Source organism: Vulpes lagopus, chromosome 17 (genome assembly GCF_018345385.1).
Source record: "Vulpes lagopus strain Blue_001 chromosome 17, ASM1834538v1, whole genome shotgun sequence".
NCBI classification, from domain to species: Eukaryota; Metazoa; Chordata; class Mammalia; order Carnivora; family Canidae; genus Vulpes; species Vulpes lagopus.
This window is the reverse complement of record NC_054840.1, coordinates 36,984,779-36,995,671: the sequence shown is the minus strand read 5'-3', so window position 1 is coordinate 36,995,671 and position 10,893 is coordinate 36,984,779. Positions and strand designations below refer to the sequence as shown.

The 10,893-nt window shown below is 48.0% G+C and overlaps 1 protein-coding gene across 1 annotated transcript in view; it reads right to left on the bottom strand.

Annotated features, from left to right (window-relative positions):
- Window positions 1-1,938: 1,938 nt before the first annotated feature.
- ADCY2 (adenylate cyclase 2) overlaps window positions 1,939-10,893 on the bottom strand; it is a 387,405-nt gene continuing 378,450 nt past the window's right edge. The window contains exons 24-25 of the mRNA XM_041731928.1: window positions 7,028-7,152; window positions 1,939-2,766 (exon numbers count right to left, since the gene is read on the bottom strand). Of these exons, the coding sequence (XP_041587862.1) occupies window positions 2,614-2,766; window positions 7,028-7,152 (278 nt within the window). The 3' untranslated portion in view covers window positions 1,939-2,613. The remainder of the gene's footprint in view (window positions 2,767-7,027; window positions 7,153-10,893) is intronic.

The following is a 10,893-nucleotide window of genomic DNA, read 5'->3' as shown; positions in this document are numbered from 1 at the left end:
GCTGCAGTTTTAAGGGGGACTACACAAGGCATTTTTATGAGAGAGGGGTTTCTGCAAGACTTGAAGGTTAAGGAGAGCTTCAAGGAGAGATGCTTGCTTGCTGCCACTGTCACTGGGCTGCTAGCCCTCCTGTCTCCATGGTTTGCTCACTGGAATGTTTGTAACTCCGGAACTTACGAAGCCTTGACTGGGAGGCACACTTTTAGGAAGGAGGCAGTTTTGCATTCTAGGCTCATCTTGGTCACTGATCACTGGGAACTCTCTGCACCTGTTTTCTCTTTTGTACAGAGGGGGCGCAACTGGGGACTGGAGTCACCTGGACAACTTGTCATCTAAACACAGCACATGCCCTGGTCTCTACAGCCAGGACTTCTGCCCTGGTGGGTCCAGGTTGGGGCCTGAAAATGCGCAAGTCCCCAGGTGGCACTGCTGCCTCTGTTGGGGATCATATTTTGGAAGAACAAAGTGGAGTCTGATAGCTTTAAAAAAATGTATTGTTGGTAAGCCTGGCAATACAGTTCTGGGAAAAAAAACAAGCCTCCTTTTGAGTTCTTTTCACCAAATCCACCAAATTCTTTTCACCAAATTCACATCCTTGGTTGGGGCAAAGAGCCATGCTTAAGAGCACTTGGCGAATCCCCCAGCTATGGGTGTCCCCTAAGGAGAGGTGACATAAAGCACCCTGGGATGGGTACTGCAGACTCTAAGGGAGGAAGAACCTGTGGGGCATGGCTGCTGACCATGGTTACGAATGATACAGAAGGCCAGTCCAAAGTCACTCAAACCGCAGGGCTTCCCAGGCCAGATTTCAGTTCGAGCGAAGACAGATGCCCTGACACTAGTTCTCTTCCTTCGGTCACCTTTATAAGAATTAGGCGATTATCAAGGCCAAGGCTGAGAGGTAATGATAGGATCAAAAAAATTCCCGACTAGGGCAGACTATGCCACAAGTCATGCTGTATTCCCACTTGTGTGACGAAGGCCAGTTACTCGTTTTGACAAGTGCTTTTACCTGAGTCTGAGTCCAAGCCCTGGCAGTGTAGCTCTGGCAAGACAAAGTGCTGAGTACATGCCAGGCTCTCTCATGGTCATTAGCTCTTTCAGTCATAACTGATCCCATAAGCTATCAATGAGGAAACACCCATAAAATAAATTAAAAGATACTTTCAAAGTCACACAGTCAATAAACAATCAGTCGGGAATCAAACGAGGGCTGGTGCTCGGGGCCTGAGTTCCCAGAACAAGCTGTTCCTGGTGGATTGGGGTCCTTGCCTCTTGCAGATGCCTGCCCTGAGCTGTGAAAACAGCCGGGTGTGCCCAACCAGGCTGGCACCTGCAGCTTTGCTTTTAAACATCAGATTAAACATGATTGCTCTATTTTTCACCCTTTGGCAAAGTACAATTTTCTTATGTGAAGATAGAGCCCCCAAACTCTAGAGTTGGATGTACGTGAACAAAATTTCCCAAGTTTTCTCTCTTCAAAATGCGTAACAATTGGCTCTGTGCCCTCTTAAACCTCCTCAGACATAACAGGCATCTTATGGGGCCTGGCAGCTTCTCCCGATGAGTTCAAACTATTGTGGCTGCTGATGTACACAGTCGGTGCCAAATTATTCTCCTGCAGCCCTCGGCTGATGGCAGGCCACAGTACAGGGACAGGGAGGGTAGGGTGCTGGGAGAGAATCCTTTTACCATTAAACTATTTCTTCCCGGAGCACCTCATGACACATGGAGCACTTCCAGGGAGCAGCAAAATCAAGTATCTGCACCACGGACTTTGTCCTGATTTCAATTACTCACGGAGATCTCAACCTTTGCTTCTGGGGAGCTCTTTCTGAAACAACCGTCCAAGAGGAGAATGGAAAACAAACCCCAATGCTGGCGCAAAAACACAGGAGAAGGAAGAGCGCAGGGCGGGTAAGGATACAGACTCTAATCCAAAGTACGTAAAACTTTTAATGAATCAACCTTACAAAAGACAATGGCATCAAAACATCGGACGTGTTTGGTACAAAACTGGTTCTAGGTTGTGAGAACTAATTCTGGTGACGGATGGCAACGTGCTGCTAGCACGAGACACAAGAGAGCGAAGCAACAGAGCCACGGATCCCGCTGGGGCCCGCGGACAGCCACTGGCGATGACACACGCGGGGAACACAGTCAAATTCCAGGTGGGGTGACAGAGTCAACTTATTCACAAATACTGTGTGTTTTAATATCAGACTAGCGGATGCGGTTGGCGAGCTACCATATTTTCCAGAAAAGAACATGCACCGGAAGATAATATACACCCCCTAGTTTTATTGCCTTAAGAATTTTTGTTTATTTCACATCTGTCATCTTTGTGAGTTCTTCAGATGCATTTCTCCTATAACACACACTCCTTTTCCTTCTGCTCAGGAGTAAGCACAGTGCAAGTGGCAGAGCGATCTTGGCACACGTCAGACACCAAACGGTATGCCACCAGGTCATAGGAACGAGTCTGAAAAGGCTCCATAGGACAGAACAGAGCACGCACATCAAAAACGAGAGACAGAACTTGCAGTCAGAAAGTGCATGGTACCTTCCTGAAAATACAGTCTTCTGGCCTGTACTGAAAACGAAGGCGACTCTTCAGGATGCCAAGTTGCTCTGGGAAAGGGACCTTGACATTTCCGTGTTTACAAAGTACGTCTTCAGCTCCCCTTTGCCTTTCACGTTGATTATCCCTCGACACGTGCATGCGTACCCCAGGGTCTGAAGGATGACGCTGGTCTCCTCGGTGACCTAGAAGTGCATGGACAGAGAAGAAGTGGTCAGTGTCTAGGCCACACAGCCTCTGGATGGTCATCTGGCCACAGAGATCAGGGGCCAAAAGACACTTGTGTCAGGCATGTTCTTTGACCCACTCATTCCACTCCTGAGAAATGAGAAGGAGACAGAATAATGCAGAAGAAGAGCTTTTGAAGGACAGTGTGTAGTTTCGTGCTGCGACAGTGACAGACTATTAACCACCTAAAAGTCAAGTGATCTCCAGGGTGAAGTAAAACATGAGGCTGTCATGCTCTGTGATGAGACCATGAAATAAAGTGGGATCGGTTCATCCCAAAGGAAGCATGAAGCCTGGACCCACACTGTGATTTTGCCATAGGAAGATCATGTATTCTCATACAAGAGACCTGGAAAACAAAATAAATCAAGGTATGCTGGAGTGGTGGGATTCGGGATGGTCTTTACAACTGTCATGGGTGTCATTTAATGGAATCATAAATATGGGTAACAGATCTTAATACAGATGGGAGAAGATATCCCGAGAAGACCACTGGCTCCTGCAAATGGCCACACACTCTAGCTTGAATGCTCGAGAATAAAACTCCAAGGACACTAGGGGTCTGCCCTAGCCTTAGCATGACCACAGAGTCAGGTCTTGGAAGTTTCCTCCCCTCACTTAATTGACACGGAGTGCTAACAGGGCTGGGCCCCTCCCTTGTGGCCTGACGATGTGATGGCACTGGTGACTCCTGCCCTTGGACCGTGGGGCAAGGATGCTAAATGTAGAATCACATTCAGATCCTGCTGAGTCGGGGGGGGTGGAACTTCCCGGGTAGGATGGCCCCCCTGTCTTAGGGGAGATGGATTGTACTGAGCCTGGCACCATCTCAGCCTGAGTGTGTGCTGTGCTCTCCTTGGGAGCCACGTCTGGGGATGGGGGGATGGCAGCCCAGACCTGCCTGGGGCCTATCCGGTTGCATGCTGGTGAAGCCCCCCGCTAAAGAACGCTCAAAGCCTCAGCTTTGAGAACAGGTGAGGTGAGAACAGACGTGGCTAAGAATAGGCCTTAGCTTTGGAGGTGAGGGAAGACCCTTATGTCAGGAACATGGCCCCCAGTCAGGCCTCCCAGGAGGTATCTGGGTCTTGAGCAGAGAGGGTAGGAGCTGTTTTTCCAGAAACCCCTGGTAATGCTGCTCTGGAAACATGTGAGAAAGCAGAAGAGAAGGAGGAGAAGGAGGAGGAGGAGGAGGAAGAGGAAGAGGAGGAGGAGGAGGAGGAGGAGGAGGAGGAGGAGGAGGGATTTCTTCCCACTTCATCAAAGGACATGGACATGGGGCCTGGGCGTTCCAGCCACCTCAGGTGTGTGGGTGATACATGCTGGGCAGGCTTGTGGACAGCACAGCAATGTTATCACATGATTTTGCTTCTGGAGCAGCCACTATCAGGGGACCATGTGGTGCTGGGTCAGTGGCAGCAGCGGTGAGCTGGCCCTCTTGAGCTTGGTGGCTGAAAGAGGGTCCAGGGGCCCACAAAAATAAGAGTAAAGTATGTGGTAAAAAGCTCTCAAGGGCAGGCTATTGAAAGAAGCTAGAAAAATCACTCTCTTCCTGTAATTTGACCCAGTGGCCAGCCCCCAGCACAGGGGCCAGTGTGTGGGTTCTTGGGATCCTAAAGACCAGTGCAAGAGAAGGGGGGCATGGGTGCCATATGGTCATGTCCTCTCCTCCCCTAGGGTTGGGTCCAAGTCCTGGGGGAGGACAGGTGTAGCTAGGTGATGAAGCCAGCAGCCTGGGAAGGATTTTGGGTCCTGGGTAAGAATGGAAAGAATATGGACAAAGTCAAGAAACTCAGGTATTACAGATATATTCTCACAATCAGAGTTCTCAGCAGTAATCAGAATTAGAGAATCCTATAGGCATTTGACTTCTGACCTTCCACAGAGAACAAGCCTGTCTTTTGGAGCCTTGGGGGTTCATTCTGTGGTTGAGGTATTTAGTGGCATGGAGTATCACCACCGGCATTTAGGAGCTATCTGGTGGAATTTGTAGCGCCAACCTCACAATCACTGTGACGGGAGAAGGAGGGAGCTGTCTCCCAAACGAGCACCAGCCAGTATTCCTGCAAGTCCGGGGGAAGCGTGGCTGGGTGACACGTGGGCTTTCTCTGCTGCTCTTTGGGCTTCCAGGCGAGAACACGCAGTGGGAGTGAAATGCTCTTTAATCAAAAGAACCTGTTCCTCAGGCCCAGGAGAAACTTTTAATGATCTCAGCACCACTTACTTTTCCTGGCATCTCACTACTTTTCTTGCACACCAGTAGAAACGCAAAGCTACTGCAGGAGGGTGAGCCACAGCCACAGGAGAAGGAATCTGCTGGACACAGACCTCGCAGCTGCTGGGCTGTGTGAGCACGCACACCTGCAGATGAGCTGTTCTCCTGACAGCCAAAACCCCTTCTCATTTCCTCCAGGCTCGGAGCGGCAGAGACCATCCAGGGGGCTGCCCAGCACTAAATCACCTGGAGTTTTATGACACCCAATATCTTCTTGGAGACAAACAAGAGCTCAAGCTTATTTGAAACATTGATCTGTAGGGGATTTACGACCTCCAGGAGGGAGCGCTCTCCCTGACCAGCCTCTCTTAAATTGTTTTTGGTACTTATCCCAAGTACTTGAAAACCCCTTGGAGAGTCACAAAGCATGCTAAGGTCACTCATCCATCTTCTGAATGTTCCAGGCATGTGGAGGGGGCCTAGCATGGCCTACAGTTGGGACGATGTGTCCTTGATAGAAGCACCCTCTCCCCACACCAAACAGAAGAGCCTGTGTGGTCCAGGATTGCCAGAGCATCCCTGGACACTGGGAGCTGCCAGTGACACACATGCAGGAAGCCTGGAGGCTGTGGTGCCATCAGGGCCTGGTTCAATGAGGCTGCCAAGGTGGGAGGCAAGTGGGACATCTCCACAGACGGTGACCACCACTCCAGCCCCATTTGTATTTCGAGCTTCGTCCAGATGGATCTCCTGGGCACAGCCATCTGGCTCTTTTCTCTGGCAACGGTGGTTTGGCTGGGAAGCCCTGGACGTTCCACTCATCCCCACATCACTTGCCATCTCTCCCTTCTCTTTGGTGCTTGGTTGCTCACTTTCAGCAACTGTTCACTAATCATCAGGCTGCAAGAAGATGAACACTTAGAAGTAATGTGGGTCCCATGCCATATAAAGATTAAGGTTATGCTATGGAAAGTTCACAGAAATGGAATCCTCTTGAATGAATGAGGTAGGGAGTGTGAAAGCCAAGTGAGCAGTTTAATGACATTGGAGCTGAGGTCTCCTACAGAAGTCAGTAAGAACTCTAAACCTCTACCATATTGTTAGGGGGCACGGTTACCTGAGGACACTGGCCAAGCCAAGGCACACAGAACGGGGACTTATGGAATTCTCCACAAGCAACCAAAAAAAAAAAAAAAAGAAAGAAAGAAAGAAAGAAAGATAGAAAAAGAAAAAGAGCCTATTATTTGTGTCCATGTCCAGTGGTTTTTATACACGTTTGCCACTTGGCAGGAATGTATTTTCCAGAATATAACAAAGCTGGAGGGAAATGCAGAACCACGGCTTTCTAAGGGTGAGGCAGATAGAAAGTTCTGCATAGCCACACATGCGCACACATTCTTCTCATTAGAAGACAGTGTCTCCTTTTAGGTGTCTGGCACCATGCCCAAGCATCCTCCTTTGGGTGGATTCCAACACTTTCCCATCATTCTAGATGTCCAAACCCCACGCTGGTTCGATTGGCATTGCCACTACACATCACCCAGAATCCTACCCCTTGTCTTTCCTCACTGCGCTTTTTCCTGCCTCTTCCCAATTCAGCCTCCGGGACAGGAAGTGTGGGGGTTATGTCTGGTTTGGGTTATACTGTTCACCTCCTTGGCAAAGCACCTGGGGCCAGGAGATGGAAGAGGAGGTCCAGCCTTGACTTCACGCCCAAGTGTCGATTGCTGCGTTGGTGATTGCAATCATTGGCTTTCACAAATGCAATAATCTTTATAGTATTACATTTCTAAACTATTGTTAACAGTGAGTGCAAAAATGAGTGAATGTTGTGCCGCAATAGAAAAAGGCTTGATGTCAATTTCAAGATGTTTCAAGGTTTTCTCATGATTTAACTAATTTTCAAGGTTCTTTGTTTTAAATGTATTAATGTCATCATTATTATACTTATTCATAGTTCCCAAGAGGAGAGAACTGGCCGATGCTGACAGAGCAGACTGCATTACCTGTATTTTGTCCAGCACGCCGGTGCTGTCCATCCTGCTGGCCACGTTCACCGTGTTACCCCAGATATCATACTGTGGCTTCTGGGCTCCAATCACACCAGCTATTACAGGTCCATGGTTAATACCTGCAACACATAAGAACTGGGTGAACAAGATTCAAGTTACAGCAAAAGTTTTACAAGGCTGTTTTTGAATCACCGTTACTAAACAAACATTAGCCCAACTCATGGAATTCTAGAGCAAAGAAAAATAATTGTTTTCCCTTGTTAATCTTGATTTGTGCTCATGTGCCCATCTACCATGATTATTCCATAATAGCATATCATTGGCTATGCTTTTAAAAAACTTAAACGGGACAGTCTTCTATGCTGCTATGTAATCTTAGACAAGGGACGATTATTGTGTTTTGCGATAGTTTGGTAGTTAATGTTAATTTTGCAAATATACATCTTTCTATTTTTTTTTATTTTTAGAAAAGGTTTTATTTATTTATTCATGAGAGAGGCAGGGACATAGGCAGAGGGAGAAGCAGGCTCCCCACAGGGAGCCGGATGTGGGACTTGATCCCCAGACCTGAGATCATGCCCTGAGCTGAACGCAGATGCTCAACCACTGAGCCACCCAGGTGCCCCATCTTTCTGTTTTAAATAGCTACACTGAGTGGATGGACTGCCCTAGCAGCAGATGTGCCATGCTGGACTTTTGGGTTCATGCCAACATCTTGCTGAATGCACCACTGCCACCATACCAGTGTTGTGTTTCCTACTTGCTGTGCACTGTTCCACATGCTTCACATGTATAAACTCCTGCAGTTCTCAGAAGAGCCCGATGGGGTGGGTACTGTCACCAACACTTCCAGTTTCAGGCAAGGAAGCAGGGGATGGTGCCATCAGATAGGTGGTAGGTGGCAGTTCGCTCCAAGGCCCCTGCTTGTAAGGATGCTGCCCTCCTCTTTCTTCCACAAGTGTCCCCTGCATAAGGTTTCTTCCCACCTTTAGGGTCATTGCCTTGATAATATCTCAATGGCAAGTTTACTGAATTCCAGAGGAACATGTTTGTGCTTCATTTCCATTGCTAAACCACCTTCCAAAGGACTCCCTTAACATGCACTGTACTAGTGAGGAAGTCTACCCACGTTGGCATTAAAACAACAGTAAATCTTCTTATGGGCCACACAGATTCAGATTTCAGGAAATTCTACGACACAAGAAGGCACAACTGATAGGACTGTGGCAGATCCTGGGGTAGACAGGCTGGCCCCAGTGGGTGGATGCCACCCACAGAGGGTCTCCAGGCAAGCGGTGGGAGGTCTCTCAGGCTTTGTCGCTTGGGTTCTTGGCCCACTTGAAGCTACCCTCTTTACAGCTCTGCATCCATATTAGACTGACAACAACCCCACCTCTGGTGTAAGCCCCCTCACCAACTGTGATTCCCCAGGGAGAGCCATCAAAAGGGTGCTGGAGAAACTCAGGAGTCGCCTCTCTTCAGCCCAGCTGGTCTTGACCTCGCTGACAGGACGGATTTCTCGCTCTCCCGGCCTGCCATGTGACTTCCCAGCTAATTAGGCACCCCAGCTCACTAACGGCAATTATAAACTCATGGTTATTACATGTGGACACCTGGGCTCTGGGTGTGCTTTCGCACTGCCTGAGACCTGGGCATGCCATCTGCCTCCTGGAGCTGAAGCCTGAGAAGTCTGATCAACTTCTCTAATCAGAGAGGCCTGGGCTCTTCCTCCACCCACTGTGCACCAGGTAGGATGAGTCCCCTAGTCCCAGCATCTCAGTTCAAACAGGCAGACCCTGTTATTCTGGGAGTAGTGCGGAGGAAGGCCACAGAAACAGAAATAGAAATACTGACATTGGCTGATGACGCCCTTTACGTTTCCTGGTGGATCTAGGACCCTGTCTTACTGCAGGAGTCAGCTTGTATAGACTGATAAGGGTGGTGTTTCTGAGTGATCCCATTTCCCAGCCCCGAACTGCTTAGTGTGCTACGGTTTGTTACAGACTTAAGGCACAGCTTCCTCTCTGCAATGGAAGAGTAGGCAGGCAACACAATACGAACACGATTTCACAAAATCTTTGAAGGTGTGCAAGAGGTGGGCAAGAAATTCTGCTTTGCTTTTGCCGAGTAGTCAATAAAGCTCACACTCTGCTGCAGACACCCCAAATAATCGGTTCCAGATGGTGGCTGCTGGCTGGTGCTCTCAAGCCCCTGTGGCATCAACTTTTCTGCTGGCTGCTGAGTCCTGCTTGGTCAGCGCCTGGGGACCGGCGGGTGGAGGGGCTGCAGGAAGAGCCTGGGCTGATGATTCCTGGCACAGGGTCAATCTCTACTTAGTGCAGGAATGTGCTCGAATTTTGACCTCTGTTAACTGACTGATTCTGCAGCTTGACACACAGAAAAGGACATTAGGGGCGAATTCAGCTCTTATTTGTATCTTTTTTTTTTTTTTTTAAACTATTACTCTTCCACGTTCCTACCGTGAACTGCCACTGGATGGCACCGTGCACTCAGGTGCAGCAGGGAAGCGGCCCCAAAGCGAGGCCCAGGAATGAAGAAAGGAAGGCAGCCCCAGAGGCTGGTGAAACATTGAACTTAGACTTCTTTAGAAATCTGGAAGAACTGGCGTGTGGGGTGAGCGTATAGATAGATACTATTAGGCATTCAATAATCAGTGTAAAGTAAGCACACAATAAATTCTTTTTGAAGAGGATCTATTCAATTACATTAATTTGGAAAACACAGTAATGGTCTAGACCAATATGGTCCAGCCTTTTTTGGATGTAACACAGGTGACCAGCAAATGACTATCCTCATCTTGCAATGAACGACAGTGTTGTTTTGGTTTGTATATGTTTGACAATGGAGCAGGTCATGCTGCTGGGTAATAGATTTTTTTTTTTTTAGATGAGAGTAGTTTGATAGTTTGAGGTGCTCATTTTCTAAGCTGTCAAAACAATAAAGAGGCCCTAGGGCCAAGGGGACACCTCTGCACTTGATGTGGTCAGCAGGCTGTGGGAAGCCCCCAGCCTGCCTGGCTCTTCTCATCTCTGTAGTAGAAGGTAGTGCCGTGAAGGTAGTGCCGTGATGGAGGTCTTTGTGAGGACAAAGAAAAATGTGTCCAGATGCTAATAATTAACAGCAAATGGAAGCAGCAAAGAGGTCACCTTTTGCTTAAGAGATGTAAAAAATTTCTGGGTTTTATTTTTGTAAAGATTTTATTTATTTATTCATGAGAGGCATAGAGAGAGAGAGGGAGAGAGAGAGAGGCAGAGACAGAGGCTGAGGGAAAAGCAGGCCCCATGCAGGGAGCCCGATGTGGGACTTGTTCCTGGGTCTCCAGGATCATGCCCTGGGCTGAAGGTGGCACTAAACCTCTGAGCCACCCGGGCTGCCCTATTTCTGGGTTTTAAAATTCAGAAGAGAAAAGGAAGAAAATCGCTCTAAATATTGTTTTTTTTTTTTAAGTTGAAATCTGTATGCAATAGAGGTGAAAAGCCTTTCCGATGGAATTTGTTAAAAGAACTACTCTTGTGTGGACTTGTTTTCAGAAGAAGCAAAATGTGTTGCCAAGAGGGACATAATATGGTCAAAGCAGCTCTTACCAGTTGTGAACGGCCATAAGCGCAAACATAGCAAGGCAGCTGTGTGCTAAGCTGAGAGCTGAAAGCACACTTTGTATTTTTATATACATTTGTAAAAGGCCAACTAAGCACGCTCATGAAGCACGCTCATGAGTCAACTTAAAGAGAAGAACTTACTAGAAAATTTTAAATTTTAAAGAAGTTTGGCCTTTTCTCTTGGATTTGAACTTTCAAGCAGAAAAGCTATGGCTATCTCAAAACCTGGGACATAGGTTT